The 26,356-nt window shown below is 41.3% G+C and overlaps 1 protein-coding gene across 2 annotated transcripts in view; it reads right to left on the bottom strand.

Annotated features, from left to right (window-relative positions):
- The window catches only part of LOC147199556 (uncharacterized), a 37,649-nt gene extending 11,838 nt beyond the window's left edge, over positions 1 to 25,811 (bottom strand). For both annotated transcript variants that reach the window (XM_086122640.1, XM_086122641.1), the window contains exons 1-4: positions 25,501 to 25,811; positions 17,686 to 18,401; positions 4,103 to 4,264; positions 425 to 569 (exon numbers count right to left, since the gene is read on the bottom strand). In XM_086122640.1, coding sequence (XP_085978766.1) covers positions 425 to 569; positions 4,103 to 4,264; positions 17,686 to 18,401; positions 25,501 to 25,579 — 1,102 coding nt within the window. In that variant the 5' untranslated portion in view covers positions 25,580 to 25,811. The remainder of the gene's footprint in view (positions 1 to 424; positions 570 to 4,102; positions 4,265 to 17,685; positions 18,402 to 25,500) is intronic.
- Positions 25,812 to 26,356: the final 545 nt, after the last annotated feature.

Genomic DNA, 26,356 nt, shown 5'->3' with positions numbered 1-26,356 from the left:
GAGGCTCGGAGTACAGCCGCTTCTCCTCCACATCGAGAGGAGCCAGATGAGGTGGCTCGGGCATCTGATTAGGATGATTCCTGGGCGCCTTCCTGGTGAGGTGTTCCGGGCATGTTCCACCTGCAAGAGGCCCCAGGGAAGACCCAGGAGAGATTATGTCTGGTAGTGTGGGAACATCTTGGGATGCCCCGGGAAGAGCTGGAAGAAGTGGCTGGGGAGAGTGAAATCTGGGCTTCCCTGCTAAAGCTGTTGTCCCTGCAACCCCACCCTAGATAAGTGGTCGAGAATGGATGAATGGATGGATGGAATATATGAATTGAAACTACAAAACAAGAATGTGTTTACAGTAACTGACACTAAAATATCCAGCACAAGAAATATTTTTCCATCCTTCCAAAAATGTAAAGGAAATCTTATTACTTACTACTCTGAGATGATATGAGCGGGTGCCGAGAGATTTCTGGGATAGTGGATAGATCAGAGAGTGTTCCACTGAGTGACAAAACTTCGCCTATGTCCTCAAAGGCCAGAGTGGCTGCACCACAGCTGCAATGGTGTTGGAAGAAGTCCTGTGATGGCATATGAGAGAAAATATACAAGCAGCATATTATTTTGGCTTTACCTATACAGGAGCTGGTCAAAAAATGTGAATATCATGAAAAAAAATTACGACTATACGAAGAAAGGAGTTGTAGAAATGTTGTCCAACCGAAAAGGATAAACATGAAAAGTATGTACAGTACATGTGCAGCACTCAATACTTAGTTGGTGCTCCTTTTCACTTCAACTGTGTTCACGCTGTCTTTCAGGTACATTGGTGCATCAGAGTCAAGGCAGTAGAGCTGTCCCATTTTGACAGAATTTGTACCCGTATGTTCACACAGTTGTTGCAGCGCAACGCAAAGTGAAAATTGGATTCATGTTCACAGTTACATCATTGTACTTTTGCTTCATGAGGTCACTTAACAGGCTCTGTTTTGTTTCAAATATCTCTGCTTTCTTAAGAGTTAAGTTTCGCCCAGAGTACTGTGGCAACAAGGTACAGATGGGGCTCCTGAAGATCAACAGCTGTATTGCATAAGCATGAGATAGTTGGGTTCCTCATTATAAGGGGTGGGAGGGTGTTCCGAGGGTAGGGTGGGTATGTGATGACATGCTTCTGCCATTTCTCATGTTGTAGTTGTTATTGTTAAACTTGTCAGTATTCAGTCCAACCAAACACATTTCCAGATGTGACCAACCAAGTTTTAACCCTTTCATGGACCAATAATGACAACCTGCAACCTGATAACATGATAGGCTGTCCCCTGTAGTAACCACTGTCCCTGACACAGGTTCTACATTCAAACGTGGCCAAAACAAACTTATGAGTGATATAATGCTCTTCAATGTTCATTTAAATATAAAAGTAGCACACAACGATTTACTTCTGGTATTGAAATGCGAACCAAACTGTTTGGATCCGTTTTTTGTTGTGTGTTTTTTTTTTTTTAACTTTTAGATTTGCTTTTGCGTTTTGTTTTCATCTGAACTGAGTTTGTTATCTGGACTTTAGTTTTTTTTCCGGTCTGCCGAATGCGTTTCCTGTCTGCCAGTCCTGTCATTGACGATATGCATACCAGTGGCGGATGCTGGTCTGCCAAAGAGGGGAAGCTCAATTTTGGCCGACATCATAAAATGTGTCCATTTATTTATACGTGAATTCTACTCTCCGTTCCTTTTCAAGAAAACTATCTGTGACCCTGTCATACCAACAGGGCGTCTTTTCCAGGGACTTAACTAGTGTCCTACAACTACAGCAACTACAATAAAACCCACCAGAAATAAAAGATTAATTTGTCGCTAGTTGTTTACGACAAAGAGTGTCGCTAAGGTGATAAGGAGAAGTCTCCAGCTCAACTCAGAACAGAATGCGAATTGAAAAATTGCTCACACGGATTGCTTCACTAAAAGGTCGGTGATTGGATCATTTCGATGTCAATCAAACTGGCACACAGGCTCAGACAGATCATCCAATCTGATGCAGAAAAGCCTGGCGTCCAGTACCCGCCCACTGCCATCCAGTCCCAGAGACGCCGAGCGTCCGTGGGTGGGACAAAAACCAGCTTATATCCAATGACTCGTCTCCGTTCAACGCATTGGGACAACCTACCCTGAACTCTCGAGACGCTCGGCGTCCGGGCAATAGACGCTCTGCGGACGCTTGGCGTCCACCATTTAACACAGCGAAGCTGCGGGAATGAATGAGAAGGGAGTCGCATCGTAACCAGTAAGAGGAAGCTGATTCGGAACAAAAGTTGAGCACGTTGTAGCGCATATTTAGTCAATGACACGTGCACACAATGAAATTTACATTCATATATTTGATCACTTATTCTTTGACATTTTAGGGGAAGCCGAGCTTCCCTTGAAGTCTGAGAGCAATCGCCACTGATGCATACATGCATACAGGACTAGCACATTCGGTGTCAATTGGCGTATTAACTTCTGGTCGGCATATAAACAGATAGGGCACAAAAACTGGTGCAGTTTTGTGCACCAGTGCACACGAGCCTCGATGCGCTTGTTTAGCAATTTGGTGAGCCTCTCCGCTGGGTGCAAGGATGTTTCCTTTGACAGCCTCCCGGCCCTCCACCTAATGTGTTGGCGAAAAGTCTAAACTTTACACCTGCTGGAATAACATCTTGCTTAGGCCCGATTACACGATCGAGGTAGTTGGCATCGTATTTCATGAACAAATATGGCAACAGTGTGAATCAATTTTAGAAACCAATTAATTGAACACAAATCATCCCACTGGCCAGAGTAAAGCTATGGAGGTCGTTCCACCTGGGGAAATTTATTCCGTAAAAACATACTTTGTGCACTTTGACCTCCTGCAAATCACTTCCTTCTGCCATGTCAAGGACTTGGTGCCTTTTTGCATACCAATTTTACCATTTCTTGATGGTGGAGAATCAAGTAGGCTGTGTTCATTTCTCTTAATGGCAATTTTCCCTGTTGCTTACTCCTCAATGCTTCAAAACCGACCTGGAGGTTGTTCTCATGCCACCATATTTAGAATTTAACTTAACTTAAATTTAGAATATCAATTCTCTTAAATGGGGCGGACCGGTAGTCGAGTGGTTAGCACGTCGACTTCATAGTGCAGAGGTACTGGGTTCAATTCCAGCTCCGGCCTTCCTGTGTGGAGTTTGCATGTTCTCCCCGTGCAAGGTAACCGGAGGACCCGGGTTTTTTCCGGGTCCTCCGGTTACCTCCCACATTCCAAAAACATGCATGGCAGGCTGATTGAACACTCAAAAATGTGAGTGTGGGCGCGAATGGTTGTTCGTTTCTGTGTGCCCTGCGATTGGCTGGCAACCGGTTCAGGGTGTCCCCCATCTACTGCCCGAAGACAGCTGGGATAGGCACCAGCAGCCCCCCCCCTCCCCGCGACCCTAGTGAGGATGAAGATGAATTAATGAATTCTCTTAAATGAGGTGCAAGGCTCATTGATATATATATATATATATATATATATATATATGTGTGTGTGTACACACACACACTTGGTTACTTCTGATTCTACATCAATATCACCTTTTTTATTCTCACACTTGCATTCTCCTTCTGTTTACCAGAAATGATCAATTCTGGCCAGGTTAAAGTTTGGGCTTTGGAGTTTGACTCATGGTGCACAACAATAACCCACACGTTATGCAATGTTTGGAATTCCTGTTCATTTGTGATGTGATTGATTGTGCCTTTAGGCAGGTCTACCAAAGATAAGATGGATTTTTAATGATTGTAAGAGTCACCAATTAATTGCAATTGGTGTAGTAAATAATGCAACGTAACATTGGATTTCTAGCATTAATCATGAATGAAGGGTTCAGTGAATGTTTTATATGAACTAGTTGGGTTAAGAAACACTGTTGTAAGCATTCCAAAAAAAATAAGTAATAATGAGACAGTCATTTAAATGGTGGTGGTAAGGCAAATGTGTTTCTGTTTGGTTGTTGGTTTTTTTCTGACTTTTGAGTTGATATTTAAGTCAACGTTGAAGACACAAAAGACTTTCTTCCAAAAACATCTTTAATCTGAATAAAAATAGAAGAACCTCTTTAGTCTTTGCCATCTTGTCATCCTTCTGCAAGCGATAGATCTGCTTCTGAAGACGAAGGTTGTTCTCTTGCAGCTGACCAATTTTCTCGATGAGCTGGCAGATGTGCTCCAAGTACCCAAGTCCTGACCCCAAAGGATTGGATCTTGATTCTTGTGTCTGGATGAGCACAGCATAAGGTGACCGATGAATAAGGACCAGAATTAACTAAACTAACAAGAGCATTGTTTTTAGGGGAAACAGAATCAGATTTTATGGTATTCTGGATAAATAATTTCAATGTAGTATTGAGTATATGTGGTCACAGGCAGGGTATGGGCAATATGGGTGACCCCCCTCCACCCCCTGAAAAAAAAAACTAAACTCAAAACAAAACTTTCCAGCTTTCTAGACTGGCATCATTTCCATGTCGAGATTTTCACGTCAACTTGCTGCTGTCATACATGTTGTGTGTGACCGAACAGGCAAGGGAGAGGGATTTGGGGATAAACGTGTGATAGTAGAGGTTGGCAAGAGGGACGGGGAGGGTCAGGCCACACAACGAAAGCTGCTTCCAAATAAATTGTATGTAATAATTCAATGTGGCAACATTGAATTATTATTACAGCCTGGTCATCCTGGAAGGGGGATTATCCCATCAAGGTTTCACATTTTCCCCCCACATTTTTTGAGTTTTTCCTTGCCCTCCTGGGAGTTAAGATCCGTGGATGTCATTAATATTTGTCAACTGTGGGCATGTGAAACCCGTTGCTACATTTCTGTGATAAAAGGCTATGGAAATAAAATTGACTCGACTTAATCAATGACCAAAGCATAAATTTGTTTACATCATGTGACTCCGATTTATGGAAACGGTAATGTGAAAGATCTTGACGGTCATGTTATGATTTTGAGACTTAAATGAAGATCATCGATCAAAGAACTCAAAGAAGTCATCAAAGAGTGTGACAACTTGGTTTTTAAGATAAGATAAGATAAGAATCTTATAGCTGGCATATATAACAACTATAACTATAACTGGCTAACTATAACAACTATATTTTTAGTTGTTATAGTTTTTGAATCGTTCAAAACAATGTCAACATGGATTGCTGTACGGGTGAACGAATTGGAGTACAAGTGATTTTTTTTCTCAGGCCATTCAGAAACACCAGTGTGTGTGTGTGTGTGTGCGTGTGTATGTGTGTGTGTGTGTATTTGTGTGTGGGTAGTGAACGTGTGCATTTTTATGTATTTGTTTTACTTTTGTAAACATTATAAATGCTGTGAACAACATGTATATTTATGACAATACTGTTTTCCCTTTATTAGAAATCCCACTAAATCTGTGTCTGAGGATGAGTCTCGCTCGATCTGCTGACTCAGCTGGATTGTGGAGGAGCAAGTGAGGTATCTGCTGTCTTTGCTTGCTGTCAAATTGGCAGAAATTAAACAGTCATGAAATTAGGAACATGTTAAATTTGATATTATAAATTGTGTAACATTATCTTTTGATCTAAATGCAATGTTAAAAATTAAACTGCTTTGTAAGTGCATGTAAATCATCAATGGAGGGGGTGGGGGGGCGTCGTATGACATTATACCCAGGGCGCCACATTGGCTCGCAGGAGCACCATTGACTCCTTAAAAAAAAAAAAAAAAAAAAAAGCCAAATTTAAACCTTCAGCCCTATAAATTCCCCAACAAAAGCAGGATATGAACTTCGCTTGGGGGTCTGTGCTGTCCTCCTTTGACGTTCCTTTCCCATGATGCTGACACTGACAATCCTGTTCAGCTACTGGAAACTAAAATGGAAACTCTGTGCAAACAATTAGTTCTATCAGGCTTGGCGACTGACATCATGCATTTCCTGCTATGGACAAACTTTCCTGATAATCACACAGATGCATGAGTTCATACACAGCGGAATGAGTTCACACACAGCCACGAGGTAGAAGAAAACATCAATAATAAGAAAATGTCATGGTTTTAATCTTTTAATCGTATTTTCACGACCATTCAGCGCACCGTATTGTTGGGCGCAGTCTCAGTAACGGGTGCTATTTCTGTATTTGTCACACACAAAATGCACTGTATTATTGGGTGCAGCCAGGCATGGTAAAACATACGCCAGCTTAAACATGCGGCATGCATGCACGCACGCTAAAAACACGTTAGCTTGAGGCATACGGTAGGATGCATGCACGCTAAAACATACCAGGTATGTTAGCTTAAAGCATACGGTAGCAGCTAAGACATACGGACACACGCTAAAAACATGTTTTTAAAAAGGCAACGGAAGCAAAACTGAGTTCAGTTGTACTTTATTTAGCCATTTTACAATGTACTCACGCGACTGGTACCTGTTAGGGGCGTGCCTTTAGCGTCCTCTTACACGATCACCCTTCACTCATTGGCGACTGGTACCTGCTAGGGGCGTGCCTTTAGCGTCCTCTTACACGCCCACCCTTCACTCATTGGCGACTGGTACCTGCTCGGGACATGGCTTTAGCGTCCTCTTACACGCCCACCCTTCACTCATTGGCGGACTTCTGCATGCCTGTCGTCAATCACGTCCGCCTTTTCTCTGTATAAACAGCGTGTCGGCCAGAAGTGGTCTCAGTCAGGCTTTGGAACTCAGCGCATACACGAGACCAGTGGTCCCCAAACATTTTCCTGTGAGGGCCACATAACTTTTCGCTTCTCTGATGGGGGGGGGGGGGCAGTTTGTAACAGCAAAAGTGTGACTGCAAGAGTACCTAGACGTAAAAATGTATTGTTTCCCAGAAACCCACACAAAATCAAATAACTTTTTTTGATACACTCGCGGTATTAAAGACGTCTTTCTTCTCGGGACACACCACCTCTGCGACAGCATTCATGCATTTCTTGACAAACTCTCCTTACCGCTGCTTGCTATCAGTTGAGCAAACCGAAAGCTAGACCAAACAGATTGCTGGTTCAGCTGAGCTTGGCGTACAAATGTGTTTTGCTGAGCTAACGTTCCTCTTTTTAGCGTTGACAGTTTGTCTGCTCTCATTTGCCCATGCAAAAAATCGTACTTGTTGTTGTAACGGGATTCATAGTGTCTCCGCAGATTGTATTCTTTGAATACCGCCACCGACAGATGAGACAGACAATCTTTTCTTTGCATTGAAAAAAAAATTGTTTCTCCATTTTGGGTTAAATTCCCTGTATTCTGAATAATTTTTTTTCTCTTACCTCACTTTTTCGCCATGATTACGTTCTCTTTGAGAGGGACGGGTTTAGGATTTTTTTTCTGGGGTTGCCAGATAACGGCACAGACCGCAGAAGGATGGAACAAATGTCACGTTATACTGTATGTTTATGAAATTGTTACTAGCTAATAGTTAATCATGAAAATAGTTCATAACTAAGGAATATTTTATTGCAAAAGCAAATTTGCAATTTGCAATTTTATTGCAAAATAAATCAAAATACTCTCTGGTATTGTTCAGGAGGGCCGGACCAAATGTGGAGGCGGGCTGGATCCGGCCCACGGGCCGTAGTTTGGTGACCACTGCACTAGACGCTCCGCATTATAAGGCGTCCTGTCCATTTTGGAGAAAATTTAAGACTTTTAATGGTGCCTTATAGTTGTGAAAATACAGTACATTTTCATCTAATCTCAGGATTGCAGGTAACCTATTTTATTAAACACTGCCAATTACTAGAATATCTGAACTTTATTTGGGATGAATTAGTGGCACTCTCAATGGTGGTATGAGTTTGAACATGACCGGATAATTGCCGAATCCCGTTATAAGATGCTGTGCACCTTTGTTTAACCAGATTATTTTAAATGTTTATTTGGTTTTGTTTTTGTTTCTTTTTTTTCAATCAAGTTAGTAAAGTTCATAAGGCAATTTTGGTGAAAAAAATTGTGAAATTAATTTTCTTGATCCCTCTTTTTTTAATAACACAAAAGCCTAAAGAGGATAGGGGTGAGGACTGACTCGAGGAGAACACCACGGGTGACAAGAAGCAGCCTGGACTCACATCTTCCAAGACAATTCGAGTCCTGTCTGAAGGATAAGACCTGAACCATTTGCAGTGCGTGATTTGTCAGTCCACGGCTGTGATGGAGAGGAGGAGACAGGTGTGGTCCATGGTGTCAAAAGCTGCAAAAGATCCTGAGACACCAGTCATCAGAAGGTCGTTTTGTCACCCTAAGCAAAGCTGCCTCCGTGCTGTGGGTTGCATGAAACTGGAGGTGGATCAGGAGATGTTGGGTGAGTGGAAGGGAGTTTGAAGGAACTGTGGATGGTGTCAATTGCGGACTGGAAAAAATACTGGAAACTACCGAATTTTGTGAAGGATGAAGCGGTGTTACTAGTGGGTTTAAGGAGTGGGTTGATGGTTGAAAAAGAGTATTTTGGATTGTTGGAGCAAGAGTGGATGAGATTTGAGTTGTAGTTTAATCGAGCAGAATTCATTGCATTTTTGTACTAATGTATTAAGTCTGTGTGGGCATGAAGACAGACAGTTAAACTCGATTTCTTGTACAGTCCCTCAAGCTGACGATAATGGGATTTCATTTTATGGAGCTCAGTACTATACCAGGGGGCAGTGTAGGTGAAGGAGACTGTTTTAGTTTTTGTAAGGGAAAGTTCATCAAGACAGGAGGAGAGAGTGTTGTTGTCGTGGGTGACCAGTTCAGAGGGGTTGACAGTTGTGATGGGGAGATTTCCACTTTGGCGGTGAGAAGTGGAGAGAGCCAGAGCATCAATGGATTTGAGGTATCTGAAAGTTATTTCACGTTTTGTTTTGGAGAGAGAAAGAGGGATGTTTAAATCAAAAGCAATGGCTCGTAGTCCGATAGGCGCAAGTTATGGTAGGAGAGTTTTTAGATTGTGATACCAGTAGCTCTAACCAGATCCAGGATATGACCTCGGATGTGGGAAATTGACTTATTATGTTGAAGCAATTCAGAAGGTCCAGTGGTTTGGATCTGTTATTATCAATGTGAAAGTTAAAGTCACTAAGGAGAAGAATGGATTATGAGGTGACACTGAAGTTGGCCAGAAAGTCCATGAAATTGGAGAGGAAGGCAGGGTACGGTTTAGGAGAGCGGCATATTACAGCAGTGACGAGAGGGGACGAACCAGAGAGTTTGAAGGCAATGTCTTCAAATGACTGAAAAGTGGAGTGATTTTCAAGTCCTTTTCGTAAATGACTGCTGTGCTGCAATAAGGGTTGGAAAAGTAGCCAAGTGGATGGAAGCAATGAGGCTAACCCGGAATGGTAGCGGTCCAAGGCATCACGTTGAGCTAGACCAAGGCACAATAGCAGGTTTAACCGCTGGAGGGCCTCCAGCGAGACAGCACCGATGGTCAGTCCATGTTTAGGCCCCTGCCAAGAGCAGAATAGGAGTGAAACGCTGGCGTTCAGCTCATCAAAGTACATTAGCGTTAGTTCAAATAAAAAGAGGAGCGGCGAACACATGCCAGCGTCCTCTCCCAAACATGGAGGCGTTGCTACAAAGTAAAGCTGTGTCGGTCAAATCCTCAAAGCTGTTTTAAAACAATTTTATTAAGATTCTAAATTTGTACCAACTTTTGTTTCTATGTGTTTTGTCTTTACTATCACATGAGCACACTGGCATTAGCATATCCGTCTATCTATTTTCTATGCCGCTTATTTTGCTGTAGGTTGCGAGGAGCCGAGCTTGACTTCAAGTGAAAGAAACTCCACAGTGGACCGACTGGTCATGGTCACCATCCATCTCAGAGCACATCATACAACACACAGAAAATCAACCCCACTAACATTGCCTTTCCAGCAGCTCCTATATTTTGTTGTTCTACTTCTTCCTTTCATAACTTTGCTGCTGTGAATTGGGAATTTCTCCATTGCGAGACTACTAAAGGTTTTCTTATCTTATTTACAGTCACTGAGTGGGAACTGAATGTACGCTTCCTGCATGCAAGTCAGACAAGTGAACAAATGCAGTCGGTGACTCACGGATAAAAGAATACAATATTGTAAGAATACAAACCCACTGTATTACAGTGCAAATGATCTTATGCTCAGAATGCCAATTACTGACGGCCTAAAGCAGATGGATTGGTCATTACAAAGCATCCTATTCAATAATATTCCCTCTAAGACCAGACTGGACACCTCTCAAGTTGTACTGCAGACAGTGCAATAATATTTGCTCTATCCAATAACTTTATCCAGTGTTAGTTCTTGTAATGATACAAATCTTACATTGTTAAGTAACCCCCCCATTGTTCTGCCCACAGTGAAAGTTTCGGGCCATTTCATTTTTAGTAATTGTGTTTAGAATATTCATTTAGTTATCGCGGTGCATTGTGGGTAGCAGATGCCGTGTTTCTTCAGACGAGTCATTACAGAAAGCCTGACCGTGGTCGTTGCAACTGGTCCTCCTGAGTTACATTCCTTTCATTTCACCTTCGAAAGCAATGGCTTTTCACTCTACATTTCATTGAGCTGGTGTCACAGTTGTTCTCTTTACGCCGTCAAGAAGACCGCAATAAAGGAGCAAGACGCTCAGTTTCCTGGCTCATGAATAAATAAAAAAAGTTTGGCTTGTTGTTGACCTGCGTTAAACATACCCGGAGTATCTAACACGTAGCGATAACAGTAGACCCACATATTTGCGTTTCGGGATTTGCAAATGTACATATTTGCTGATATAATCGCTGAAAAACGTATTAGCTGTTGATGAGCTGCTTTTGTGCTCAGGCCAAAGCCTAGTATTTTAAAAGTCTGCTTTGGCATCACAGTGGAAGAATGAAGTGAGTTGAAGAGCTTCCTGTAGTGCATTGCTGCCATCTTTTTGCATTCATAAGCGCTTATGAACATTTTCCTTGGTACTATTGGGAAAGTCTGGGGACCAACAAAGCCCAATTTGTCCTTTCCATTCCTTTGATCAAAGCGGACCCAACAGAATGAATTTGAATATGTTCAAAATATCTTGAACATATTCAGTCAAAAAGGCACATTGTTGCTTTTGCCACAAAAGTTCCTTCATGATGAATTTCCACACTCACAAAATGAAAATCCTATCTTTATGGCCTGGACTACAAAGTCCTATTCATGAAGAAGGAACTACATTATTAGTGTACAACAGTGATGACCAGTGTGGTGGTTGCCAGTCCACTGTATTGCCTGTAAACAATTAGAGTACACAGTGTTCCTAATTATTAGCCTTAACCCTCCTGTTGTCCTCGGGTCAAAATGACCCGTCACTGTGTTAAAAACGCCACAAAAACCCCCTAAATGATTTTTTTTAACTTGAAATTTTATGACTTTTCCTAAATTGGCCCCAACTGCAGAAAATTTGAAATGTTATTTTTATTCACATTTCCATGGAAGCTGTACAAAAAAAAGTACAAAGGTGGTCTTCGGGTCAAAATGACCCCTGAGGCAAATTTGGTTGAAATCAAGGTCACAATGTTATTTACACACCATAGAATGTTTCAATGTTTTAGTTGTGTCCCAGGATCAATTAGTAGAACACGTGAACAAGACAGTAGCAGACATAAACAAGACAAGATAGGGGGTGTTCTCGTAGATGGCAGAACTCTTTTTTGTGGATTTCAAGGGGCTATAAAGGTGCTACAGATGACAGGACTCTGAATTCTCTCTGTGCTGATGCCATGAGTGTGCATTATGACATTGAAGAGGCTCTAGAGCTGATTTTTTCTGCTGTCCAGCAAGACAACTGATTCAGAAGAGGAAGTAGAGGATGTATCAGAAGAAGATGGGGAGGAATATAACCCAGAGTATGATGAATCATCTTCAGAACAAGAAGAAATCCCTGAAGCTGAAAGAGAGACTTTCCTTTCAAAAAATGGCAAAATAACATGGTCCTCAGCAGCATACAACCAACAAGACAGGCATGCAGAACAAAATGTACAGGAGCTCCTGAGAAACCTCCAGCGAGGGCAAGTAAGAAGAAGAAATGCCAGTTCTGCCCTCAAAAGAAGGACTGTAAAACACATACTGTGTGCTGTAGGTGAAAGAAATATATCTGCAAAGGTTGTGCACTTGCATACTGCGCTACATGTGATAATTAGTTGAATGGGTTATCTTATTTTTCATATTTTTGTCTTGTATTGTCCTAACTAGTTTACTGGAGGGAAAAAAGAAAGAAACTTTAGTCATTGGAATGAATACAAATGCAACCATAACTCATTTTCGCACACTTTTTTCCTTTTCTTAAGCTATAGAAATCCAAGTGAAGAGGGAGAACTACAGTATATCACACATAATGTGGTGAAGGACAAGTTGTTTCTTCAAGTAATATGAAATTTGGTGTTTAAAATTCAATTTAGCTGCTTATTTGGGGGGGTTTAGTGAAGATGGGTCATTTTGACCCGGAGGACACAGGGTGTGTACAGGAAATGAGGACAACAGGAGGGTTAAACGGTGTTCCATATTATGAGGCATATGTTATTTTCATCCACTTTCCTACTCAATTTGATTTAAAGTCAAAGAGTATTTTATCAAAGGCAAAAATACTATTTTGGAAAAAAATGCAGAAATAGCAACTGAATTTAATGAGTATTTTGTCAACATCGGCAGTAACCTAGCAAAACAAATTCCTGATCCAACAAACTTGTTTGAAATAGATAGATACGTAGAAAAAAACTCCTCCACGATGTTCCTTACTGCTGTAAAACAAGAAGTATCAAATATTGTAAAAACTTTTAAAAATAAAAAGTCAACTGATTGCTTTAATATTGATATGACAATAATAAAGCAGATTATAGAATGTGTAGTGCGACCTTTCACGCACATATGCAACCTGTCATTCAAAGCTGGTATCTTTCCATCAAAAATGAAAATTGCTAAAGTTATTCCAATCTATAAAAGTGGAGAAAGACATCGGTTTACAAATTATAGACCAATATCACTACTACCACAATTTTCAAAAATATTAGAAAAACTATTTTCTCGCAGACTTGATAGCTTTATACAAAAGCATGCGCTGTTAAGTGAGAATCAATATGGCTTCAGGGAAAAACGGACCACCTCAATGGCAGTTATGGAGTTTGTGGAAGCAATAGCCACTAATATAGACAACAAAGAATTTACTGTTGGGGTTTTCCTAGATCTAAAAAAAGCTTTTGACACAATAGATCACAGTATATTATTGAAAAAACTAGAAAGATATGGCATTAGAGGTGTAGCTTATAAATGGATAAAAAGTTATTTAGAAAACAGATATCAGTACGTGCAACTCAACAATAAAAAAACGAATCAACTAAAAATCACTCACGGAGTTCCTCAGGGGTCAGTGCTTGGTCCAAAACTATTCATCTTATATATAAATGATATCTGCAAGGTCTCAAAACAATTTAAATGTGTCCTATTTGCTGATGATACAACTTTCTACTGTTCTGGAATAAATCTGAAACAGCTCCTGACAACCGTAGAAAACGAATTAAACAAATTAAAAAACTGGTTCGACAGAAATAAATTGTCACTTAACCTGAAAAAATCGAAGTTAATTGTTTTTGGCACAAGACCAATCAAACACCAAGCTAAAATTATGGTAAACTCAATTGAGATAGAAAGAGCGTATGAAACCAAGTTTCTCGGATTAGTAATAGACTCAAAACTATGTTGGAAGCCACATATCGATAACGTAAAAAGAAAAATAGCCAAAACCGTAGGGATCCTCTACAAAACCAAGGAAGTGCTAAATAAGAGATCTTTGTACACATTATACACTTCATTATTATTACCATATATGACCTACTGTGTGGAAATATGGGGAAATGCCTGCAAAACAAACACACTCCCTATTCTCAACCTACAAAAAAAAGCAATTCGAATTATTAATAGATCAAAATATACGGAACCCACAAATCCACTATTTATCAAATTAAATACGATGAAATTTTATGACCTGGTTGACTTTAAAATCGCCCAATTAATGTACAAAGCACACAATAACCTGCTCTGCCAAAACATTCAGAAGTTTTTCGAAATTCGAGAAAGCAGCTATGATTTAAGAGGTACCAACTTATTCAAAAAACTCAAAACAAGAACAAACATCAAGCAAAGAAGTGTATCTATCAAAGGTGTTAATCTGTGGAATAATCTCGAAACGGACCTGAAAATGAGTAAATCGCTTGCTGAGTTCAAAAACAAATTCAAAAAAATAGTACAAACAACCTACATCAATCAGAGCTAAAATGATCAATTCTAAACGTTAAATATAATGATAAATCAGAACTAAGTTGATAAATAGAGAAAAGTATTGAAATATCCATTATGAATAGAAGAGAAAATTCACACAAGAGTGCCAGGGTGTGGATGTATAAAATCCCGATACAAACAAAAAGTTGTAAAAATATCACGGTTAAGGGTAAAGTAGGAGCCTTAATGGAGACTTCTTTCTTCTTACTTTCTTTCTTTTCTGATTGATATAAAAATGATTAATTAGATATAAACACATAACGGGGTAGGACTAGATAAGTTTTTTTACTTCTTCCTACTCCCTTGAACATAATAACTGTGTTGAATGAAGACTGATTTCTTACTTTTTTACTATTCTATTTCCCTTATTTTCTGTCAAATTATTACTGTATATGTTTTATGTTCAATAAACAAACCAAACCTAAACCTAAGCCCAAATATCTATGATTATTAGCATCTATACATAGGCGGTTTTACAGGGTGGCAAGGGGTGGCAGCTGCCACCCTTACCAAAAGCCTTGACCACAAATTGCCAACAGCTGAATCTATTCATCCATTTGTAAATTCAAAAATGTATTATGAATGTTCCTTGTATAGTCTCCAGAAAGTGTATAAAAATAGTATATAAAATGTGTGTTTAGAATTTATTCCCCCTCAAACTCCCATCCTTTGAATAAGAAATGGTTGCACCGCTTGATCCTCACGAGGGTCGCGGGGGGTGCTGGAGCCTATCCCAGCTGTCTCCGGGCAGTAGGCGGGGGACACCCTGAATCGGTTGCCAGCCAATCGCAGGGCACACAGAGACGAACAACCATCCGCGCTCACACTCACACCTAGGGACAATTTAGAGTGTTCAAACAGCCTGCCACGCATGTTTTTGGAATGTGGGAGGAAACCGGAGCACCCGGGGAAAACCCACGCAGGCCCGGGGAGAACATGCAAACTCCACACAGGGAGGCCGGAGCTGGAATCGAACCCGGTACCTCTGCACTGTGAAGCCGACTGGACTACCGGGCCGCCAGGTACAGTTATCTGTTGAGAAATCTGCAGTCTCCTGGTGTAGATGAATAGGTGCTGCATGACATGAAGGCTCACAACAGTGATGTTCTCTGAAATGAGCCCACACACTGTACTACCTTTGAGACAGCTGCCCTGACTTCATAAAGACTTTGATCTTGACAGTATGCCCTGCAATTGATTGGTGACCATTCCAGGGTGAAACTCACCACCCCGCTTTTACAGTAGCAAATGCATATCAGTTAGATCAGTGGTTCCCAAACTTCGCTCAGAAGGCCCAGTACTGCCATCTCGTGGTGATTATGAGCAGGAACCAATTGGTAAAATGGTTCTGCCTGACACGAATTGACATGTGCATTCGCCAACACACACTCAAACAGAGAACTATTTTGTGAGCTCTCCGCAGCCACTATGAAACGAAGATAATACCAAAAGCATAGTTAACTACTGACTAAGCGAAGGAAGAAGGAGACAATCAAGACTTCTAAGGATATTTAACCCCTTGTGGATGTGAACCCATGATATTTGTGTGCCTTTTTGTTGAATCAATTGCCTTCATAACTTTTGTCTTTTATTTATTGTTTTGTAATGACATTTGTATTTGTATGTCCGTGATTGTGACCGGTTCTCATAGCTTAGTTCCAGCTGCAGCGGTTGTGAAGACACCCCCCAAATAATACTGTATTGTATTGTACTCCCTTTAGCATAGCACCGTCTAGTGGGTGCATAGCTCCACCGCAGCCACTGTTGTAGCTTCTATTCTATGCGCCCTATATATGAAAACAGATTTAGTATGGGCTATTCATTGAAGGTGCGCCTTCTAATCCGATTAGCCTTATAGTGCAGAAAATACGGTGGTGTAGCTAAACACGCAGCTGACGAGCAGCTATGATTTGGCCCAATCCTCTGAAGATGACGCTATTTTTACCAGAGAAGTTCCTTCTCATTGCCTGTGTGGTGTTCTCGCCAGAGCAATGTGGAGGAGGAAACCGCCGTTTTGCATGTGGTCAAAAACAAGGCAATACAACAAACCCGTTGAATCATTTGAACAAGTCGCACCCAAGGGATGGAGTGGAATGCATGAAAATGTGAGCCCAGAGTTTGCACAGCTTGCCCACGTAAACATTAGCAGTTTATTCTGCTAATAACTCAGCGGGAGCCACCGGACAAAAGCAATCAAGTCCTCTTTTGATAATGCTCATTTGCAAGTAGCAATGATGTTAACACTATATGTAGCATCATTATAAAAATTACTAGCATCACATTCTAAGGCTTATCCATTGTTCCTGAGGGCTCCATTTTTAGGAGTTCACTGTATTACCGGTATTTTATATCATTGTACATTTTCTACTGTTGAATAAAAATGTTTGAAATGAGAGGGGGAAAAAAAGTATTTCAATCAAATGTTGAATTACTCTATAATTATCTTTGTTGTCAGACTGGGACTGACTTTGCTTTAAAACTGGCAATTTAAAAGCAATGAAAAAACTCCAGGAAGTGTGACAGACAGTGTCTGCCATGTTCTTGCTCACTACACACGCATGGTGAGTCCTCTCCCATTTGTTGCTCGTTAAAAAATGTCACCTGCTCGGCATATTTCCCCTTCAATTGTAAGTCACTCCTTTTCAAATGTTGACTGCATGTGTTCTTGTGCAGTTAGTTGCCCACACAGCGGCTTGACAAAACTTGCGCAAGTATTCTCTCTCTTCTCTCTGTAAAAATTGCGGACTAACATGTCAGTGTGCACCTTGTTTGCAGTTTCTGGTCAACCCTTTGCAAATGTTTGCTATGCATCATGACATTGTTTTTCTTTGTGTTCTCCTCGTTGTCCAATGTGTGTCTTTTGTCCAGCAGTAAATTATAGGTCGTGTTGGACACACCATGGACTTACCCGCGTGTTGAAAATTTGACCATAAGAGTGAAATATATCATTATAGAGGTGCATTTTTTTCAGCTATTATGTGCTCTTCCAAGCTAAACTACTTAGTACCAATCAATCGGCACATGTCAAATTAAAGAAGCCGTTTAATTGTTGAGCATGGTTGCCCTCTTTGTTGGATGCCCACTGAGCACTGCTTCAGATGTAACAATATGAAAACAAAAGCTCAAATGAGGATCTCTTGTCTCATACTCGTCTTTTAATGTCAAACTCAAATCTTTGGCTTCACATGTTGTTTACTCTTCCACATGTAGAAGCACAATCCTTCACTCTACATCTTGGGAAGAGTTTAGCAAATGAATGGCTGTCTGTGTTGATATTGGTCCTTACGGATGGATATGTGTGTGTGTGTGTGCGTGTGCGTGTGCGCTTGTGTTGTTATCTGATGGTTGTATTTCTATCATTCCAGGATGAACAACTGTACACTGAAAGCCAGTCAACTCACCTGACTTAGTATGCAGCATTTGTCCACGTACTTGACAAAGTTGTCACGGGTGCCACTCCCTTTTAAAGACGCCAAGTCACTGTCTGCCTTGTTATTATAGGTTTCCGATAATGATGAGTTCCTAGCCTTGGAGTTCTTTGTCTTCTGGAGCTTTTCAATCATCTCCTCCTCACCCTCAGGGTTTACTGGCAGTGAACTATACAGATCCGTTTCCAGATCCTCACAAGTTTGCACTTCAGTTCTTGAGGGCGAAGAGCTGATGTCAGCCTCTGGCTGTGAAATGTCAGAGTTCTGTTGATGTTTTGTTTGCTCATCAGAGTGTGTTGATGGGTACGACTTTAAATTAGATGAGTCGCAGGATGACTCGCGACTGTGGACGGCAAAGTTCTGGTCGGAGCCTGTTGGACTGGATGGAGCGTTACCACTTGATAACTCCACTCCAGAGTCCTCTGACTCAAACTTGTACAACCTTGTCAATTGAGAACCTGAGAAAATGCCTGACAGGTCGTCTGCATTGGTGTAGGTTTGACACTGTCCTGACTTGTCATCAGCGGGGAAATCCACCAAAGAGTCTTTGGAGTGGTGTGAGATCTTCTCATCAGAGTGGGTGGAGGGGAAATTGTCCACCTCTGCAAGCCTGTCATTGAAGTTGCCGAATCGCTTAATTTTTGTCAGCACAACTGCACTGTCCAGTACTGAGTCTCGGGCCTCTTTGCCTGGAAAGAAGGAGTAAAGAATAAAATGTTTATTGAAATTGCAAGAACTGGAAAAAGTCTCTTAATAATGGCATCATAGAGTTCTCCATTCAGTTATTAATACAAAGTGAGACACATAATAATAATAATACATTTTATTTATAAGCGCCTTTCAAGACACCCAAGGACACTTTACAATAACAAAAAACACAAAACAATACAGGTTGAGCAGCGGCAGCCAAAACGCGCCAGCGTTCACTCAACCCGGAAGTCAGAAATCACTGATTGACATGACATTTAGTGGACATGCATAGGAAATTAAGTCAAATGTCCAAGCTGCACATGTAGTGATGATGGCTGAGGTGAGGACAAAGTATAAAATGAGGGCCATCTTGAGCAAATCTTCCCACCCTCTCCACGACAAGCGGCCGCATTCCTACCAGGACCATAACTGAGTGTTTCAGGCACTCCTTTGTGTTCACCGCCATTAAACATAACAATAGCGTTGCGGGCCACTACACATTTCACCACTACCTTCAACTGAACAACACCTGTCATCCATAGACTGAATGCTATTTTTAATCTACTGCTAACTGAGGTTGCTGGTGGAGTTTTTGCCAGGAGGCAAGATCTATAAAAGTATAAATTGATATTATTTATCGAATATATACATCTATCCAGACATCCATACATCCATTTTCTGATCCGCTTATCCTCACGAGGGCCGCAGGGCGTGCTGGAGCCTATCCCAGCTGTCTTTGGGCAGTAGGCGGGGGACACCCTGAACTGGTCCGCACCCACACTCACACCTAGGGACAATTTAGAATGTTCTATGTTTAGAATGTCTATGTATCTTTGTGTCATTGTTGTAGGCCTATTGATTTCTATGATGCTATTTGTTCATATAGTTAATGCCGACTGAGCTGGGCCGCAGTTTCATACAACACTGTGTCAATTCCAGAAATGCAATCCTGCTAATGCCAAAAGCATTGTGTGTGTGAAATGTTCGTATCTACTTTTTTTTGTGTGTGTGTCAGGCAGCCACACCACTTTGTTTGCCTTCAAAATGTATAAATCTGACAATAATGTCAGTGCCTCACCAGCCATGAATCTCACTGCACGTCACGGACTTCAACAACAGGGCAGATTGTGAGACTTCCTACAGGGTGAATTTGAGATCCCGCCAAGGCAAATATGAGATTAAAAGTTCTTTGAAGTGGTAAATCTGATGCTTTTATCCTCTCTGAAGGGAACTTTGGAGGAGGGAGACTTGAAGAGAAAGGGAGCACATAAGCCTTTTTTACACTTCCTTTTCAAGACCAAGTCTAAAATGTAGGCTTGAGTGGGAGTGGGGCAGAAGACTTTTGTGTTGTGCACTCTTTAGGGTTGCAGGTGAGTCGGCGCCCATTCGTACTATTCATATGTGTACTGATGCAAATAAAACAGTCTGAGTCAGAATAGAGTTGAACGTTCAAAACGATTCTGTGCTCAATTGAACTGCATCCCGTGGTGGAAATGAGCACAATGGGGAGGGCGTTATTGTTTAACAGAGCTGAATAAACATCTGTGGCAAAGTGATAACTGACACGGAAGGTAGAAAAGACAGGACACAGCACAGTCATGTTTGCTGCTGTTTTGCGGTATAATAAAAGGGGAGAAGTATACTGAGGTTTAGTTAAGTAGAAATCAAGAGTATTGCTGACAACAGGATGTCTCTGTGTGATGTCTTTGTTCGTAATATGCATCGTGGCTGTTGACGTGCAACTGAATAATCTGCAGAAATGTCCAAATGCTGGAAAGCTGGTATCAGCGGAATCCCCCCACGAAAACAGCTTGTTTTGATTTCCAACCTAATCTGTCAGCAAAACAGCCACCCATCTACATCTCTTCCAAATATGCCACTGTTCTGATAACCTTATTGTTGAATAGCCGTCACTCTGCCAAAATACTGATAGTGTAGTGTTTTGGCCATATCAGTTTCCAAAGGTTCACTTCCTCTTTTAGGCTGTTTTATTTTCACCTCTGTTGAACTCAAACATCCATCCATCCACGTGAATAAGTATAATTCTTTACCGCTTGTCTATGATTCCTTTTATCTCCACCTGGGGAACCAAATTCATCAACGAAAAACACAATAACTTAGCGGTGTATTGAAAGACTACAATAGTTTGTTATTGTAGAAGACAAAACACCCAAACTTACACTGAGGGGGGCGGAGGTTTAGGTTTGTTTTTTTAACAAGAGTACTGTACATTGCGATGATGATTTTCCTTATGTAAGCCAGTTTCATTGCATGCAGTGACCAATGCAGATCTGGTTTACAAGATGTTTAAAAAAAACACACACACACAAAAAAACGCCAGTCTCACTATACACTACACATTTAGTTTTTCACTAAATCAACAGAGTCATCAGAAGGAAAGACCACATCTAATGATTTTGTTCTTGAGCTATCTACCCCCTAAAACAGAGCCTCAGGGGATTGATAATCGAATCCTAAACCTGAAAGTAAACGACCACATTCCATTTGAAAAGTGCCGTGCACCACTGGGAACACACCCTACGGCTGATGAGGAAAACTTGCAGTAAAAGAACATTTAAAAGGGAATGCATTTGTGTCACTCTTTGCTGCCAAAGTCAAATAATTAACTGGCAAACATTTTGGAAACCATACATTGCCCCATGAAACCCAACACTCAACCCAGAGGGAAAATCCTGCTTTTCACCTCTCAGACCAACAACAATGTGAGGTGGCACAAAATTCCCCTTTTTTTTTCAAGAACGGTTAAGGTGGAGCAAGAGGAGGACTTTTTCCCAGACAAGTGGTGTAAATAAGATGACTTTCTTGTTCTTTTATCACTGGAGCCCGTCCTTCTGAAAATGAAATATTTCCACCCCTAGAACAAGGTTGGAGTGCCAAACTTAACATGAGGCAGAATTTGGGCCAAGATTCAGCACTCACATACTTACTTTCATATCGCTTTAGGTGTGTAAACAGGACTGTACATACCATGCAGTCTGTGACTGTATTCTCCTGTCAGATAATATTTAATACTGGGGTTTATTTTCTGTGTATTCATCGATAGGAACTCCGGATATGATATGGTGTCTGTATTTGTAAATATTCAGTGAACATATAGTTTCATCTGTCTTACTGGTAATTAGAAGAACACCTGGTTACCTTAAATTATACGACTTACACGAGCAGCGTCATCCTGACAGGTGTTGCTCTTATCACACGCAACACAAATAAGTCTTGCACACTGCCTTGTAATTGTCTTCAATGACTGACTCGGTCTATTACCTGCCTCTTGACTAAGACCCCCAACTTACTCTATAATTGCAAATAGGTCATCCTCCCAAACATGACGCTATTGCTTCTTATCTTCTAAAAAAAATGTTCACGTCATTTCCTGCCAGATAAATATTGCATTCCACACAACATTGGTATTGTGATTCACGCGAGTGCCCTCCAAAGTGCTCAGGGCTAGACAGGTGTTATACGCGAGTGGTAGGAATGCCTTGCCTGAAGCTGGAACACTCTAACAACAAAGCATTTCAACTGCATGAGAGGATGAAGGCAAAAACTAGTCAACGGGTTTTGAAGTCACGAAAAACAGAGCTTTTTTTTTTTTTATAATAGCTTTTACATGCACAATAAAGGGCATTCCAGAAGTGGTGGACATTTTACGTTCCACCCATCAATTTTTAAACAATCCACATCCAAAATACAAAAATATGCAGTTTCCGAGTACATTTACTGTTCCTGAGACAAAAAAAGAAAAGAATGCTTGGCAATAGTTTTAAAAATACCAAACACTGTACTCCCCGAAATGCCATTTTTCTTTTGTCCCATCACCCCCAATGACCACATTTGATCTCAAAACAGTTCAAATGAAATTTTATTTCTTTTTTGGGGGATATTATTTGTTTCATTGCTGTTTCTTGTCACTGTGGGACCATTTGATTTAATAAAGATTCATCCATCTATCCATTTTCTATTCCGCATATCCTCACAAGCATACCCGGAGAAAACCCACACAGGTACAGGGAGAACATGCAAACTCCATACAAGAAGGCTGGAGCCGGAATCAAACCCTGCTCCTCTGCATTGTGAGGCCGACGCGTGAGCCAGTTATCCACTGTGCCACCACCTTAATAAACATCCATCCATCCATTTTCTAATCCGCTGATCCTCACATGGGTGTGCTGGAGCGTATTCTGTCTGTCTTCAGGCAGTATGCAGGGTACACCCTGAACCGATTGCCAGCCAATTGCAGGGCACACAGAGACGAGCAACCATCCACGCTCATACTCACACCTAGGGACAATTTAGAGCAGGGGTGGCCAACCAGTCAGAGACTAAGAGGCAATTTTTTTACTGTGTTACTGCAAAGAGCTACATCCCGTCGACACGCGCGCGCACACACACACACACACACACATTTTTATGCACAAAGATCGACTTTTGAAGCGACCAACTTCCCACGATCGACCTGATCGCACACACACACACACACAGACGCATGCACGCACACACGCACTCGCGCCCATATGCACGCACGCCACGATGAGCAACAGCCGGAACGGTCCGAACATGAACGAAAGTTAAAAACACAAACACACAAATCTTTTTTTTTCCCCCCCCACCCATTTCCTCCTTCTAACCCTTGCGGTCGACTTGGGACCAGTTCGCTGACTCCCGGTCGATTCTGATCGAAATCAGAGGTAATTCACTGACTAGCTTAGCACTTAGCGCCGTTGTTTGCGCATGAGCGGTGATTCAGTCATCTGATTGGTTGCGCTCTATGTCAATCAAGTAACGGTACAGTACTGATGATAGGTTGACGTAATGCGTTGCTGTGTATTTAGCGCCTGTGTTTGAATGGCAGGGCCACTGCTGAGGTGTTTTCGACGCTTGTCGTGTGAAAGCCCGGGAGCCGCGTTGAACCAGCCAAAGAGCAGCTCGCGAGACGCGGGTTGGCCACCCCTGATTTAGAGTGTTCCATTAACCTGCCATGTGTATATGGGGAGAGCATGCAAACTCCACACAGGAAGGCCGGAGCCAGAATCAAACCCTGCACCTCTGCATTGTGAGGTCGACGTGCTAACCACTGGACCACCGGGCCATCCCCATTGTCAGTGTTAATTTAATTTATGGTGCAAGTGAGAAAAAGCAGCGGCACACGACTATCATCTCCTGTATATTCCTACCAGTCACGGGAGTCACTTCCCACCTTCTCACTTGTTTCTCAACACATGGGCCTGGTTTCAGCTCAACTCTGTTTTCCACTATTTTCAAGACTGGGGTGTCGTCACACTCAAGGATGATACCCAGACTCGCCGTCTTTATCAAAATGCCTCCCCGCTCCCAACTCGACAGTGGCTTATCAAAAACATTTGGATAAGAAAAGAATGTTGAAGAGTCCTGTAACTTTGTTCAGTGTGAGGATTGGTCCCACTGAAATGTGACAGTTTGATTGTCAATCCCTCAGAATAACCCTGAAATGCATATGCCTAAAAAAAAATTATCATAATTAATATATGGAGAAATACACTGGATACAAATGTGTTTCCTATTTGAATGCATACAGTTACACCAACTGCACCAAAGACAAAAGATTCATTATTATTCTTGTTTAAGGGCAGTTGATCAACTCATTGAGCATTTCGACTCAACATCAGCATTTCTCAGCATTCACGTGCAAGTTCTGAGGAGCTGGAAATGTCTTGTACAGTATTATAGTTTAAACCGTAATAGAGATAGGCAAAGTTGCTGTTCTCGAGCCCATAACCCGGTTTCATTCCTGACTTCAGCAGCTTTAAAATGATAACAAGGGCTCACGAGAAATCTCCAGCTAAGAGCCACTCCCCGCTGCACTGCACACAATGGAAGTGGTACACTGACAATGGCCCACACAATCCTCGAAAAATTCAGTCTAAAACTCAAAGTAATAGAGTGAACAATGAAAAAAAAGAATGGCTTCTGCAAAAAGAGATTGGTCTTCACGCAACAAAATGGAAAAATTCTTGGCAGGTGTGGGTTCTCATACAGTAAATGAGCTGAAAGCGAGATCCAAGTGAGGCTTGTCCATGGAATGTGCCGCAACCTGACACTAGGATTAGAATGAAAAAAAAAATTGGAACTACTGCATAATGTAGTCTTTTGCAAATCATCTAATACTGCTCCCTGGCCCCTGCACGCTTTGAAAGTTTCGTCTGTTTTATATTGGGGAGATGAAACATGACAAGTGATTTCTAATTTTGTTCAGTGCTTGGTGCATGTCAAAACAGGCAATTGTTAGCACTTTGTAATGATACTTTACTCAATGATAAAGTGGCAACATGTCAGATGTCCTATGTTTTGCTTCTCCCTCCGAAAATTATAGGAAGTAAATTTGGCTTCACAAAACTTGTGCAAAAAAAGAAACAATAACAACTGGAAGTCCACATGTCATGAAATATCTAAAAGACTGTAAATAGACAAGCTGAATCTGTCACGGGTTATTTGGCGGGAATATTTACTGATGTTATCACACTCACCAGTAACACTTCAAAATCCGATTTTCCTTTTTTTTTTTCCACATAGTCTGACCCCAATATTTGAACCCTTTCATGCACCTTGTAACCTGATAACATGGTAAGATGTCCACTGTAATAACCGCTGTCCCTGAAAGGGTTAAAACAAAATTTGGGTTTGACAGAAACTGAAGTTGCAGAAGCTGTTATTCCCTTTGCCGGTGATAAGTGTAGTCAATTAAAAATGAGAACTGTCATCAACAGCATGACCAGTACAAATACTACATGAACATGTGAGTCAAGCGGTTCATGTTTACATCCGAAAATGATGTCAGTTAGCAACTGTGTTCTTTAGACACGATATCAGGCATCAGAAATCAGTCAGGATTGTTGTTCACTTGTCAAAATGGACTGACACATTCCAACACTGATCCTATGTGCAGATGTGAAAGAATTGATTCTGATTGTCTGTCAAAGAATTTCATCAACGCTTGAGTTGAGAATGTCTGTTCGTTTAGCACGACGCACAATGTCCAACCAAAACACCTTGAGGCATAACAAAAACGATCATGTCAACACAACAGGCAAAAGTCAACTGTACCTTTCCTCCAAGGAGCCAGGATGGACAATGACTTCTGCCAACTAATAATCAGCCCACTCTTTTTCCTATTTACACTCATGTTGTCAATGCTGTCAATGTATAGAAACGTAACTTTGTCACTTAATTTTGAAGTTAAAAAAAATCCTCAAAGATTCCTTATGTTGTCAAGCTTTTTTTTTTCCTGCCTCAAAATGGAAGAAAAAGTTGTTAATGGTCTTTGACAGCATTTCCCGTGTCCTTGTATAGGGTCATGATGCCCATGTCCGAGCGTATGTGGATGTTTTCAGGTCCTCCAGCTGATGGAAATAAAACGGGGGGGCAGGCTCCAATAGGAGAAGTTGAATTCATGAGAGAAAGAGGAAGAGGAGGACTGGCACACTGCCGAAGGGAGTGAGATAGTGGAGAAAAAGGAATGCAGCAAAGAGCAAGTGACAAGCGGTGGAGGAGGAGTCACAATGGAGGCTTTTAGGCCAAAAAGACATACATCTAAAATGAAGCAGGAAATTAATACTGGCTGCATCAACGCTTACCTTGGAGGCCTAGAAAATACTTTCCGCTCCTAACTTAGGATGGCGGTTGACACTCATACTCATTCAAACGTGCGAGCTGTGAAACAAAACGTGGTCACAATTGTGATCATGCGACAATTAACAGCTTTTGTGTTTTTTTCGGGGGGGCCGTTTTGTGACCGCAAACCAAAAAAATAAAAATAAAACCTTTTACAAACAGATGAAAAGTATGCTTTGATTTCAGAGAGCATTTTTAGAAATAGATTCAAGCATTGTGCCTTTTTAAAGTAGGAGTACAGAATGTTTCATTCACTGTCACGAATGCGAATATTGACATCCGAGATAGA

The sequence above is a fragment of the Hippocampus guttulatus genome, chromosome 10, assembly GCF_054856545.1.
Source record: "Hippocampus guttulatus isolate MCC_2025c chromosome 10, RoL_Hgut_1.0, whole genome shotgun sequence".
Classification (NCBI taxonomy): Eukaryota; Metazoa; Chordata; class Actinopteri; order Syngnathiformes; family Syngnathidae; genus Hippocampus; species Hippocampus guttulatus.
This window is presented reverse-complemented; position numbering and strand designations above follow the sequence as displayed.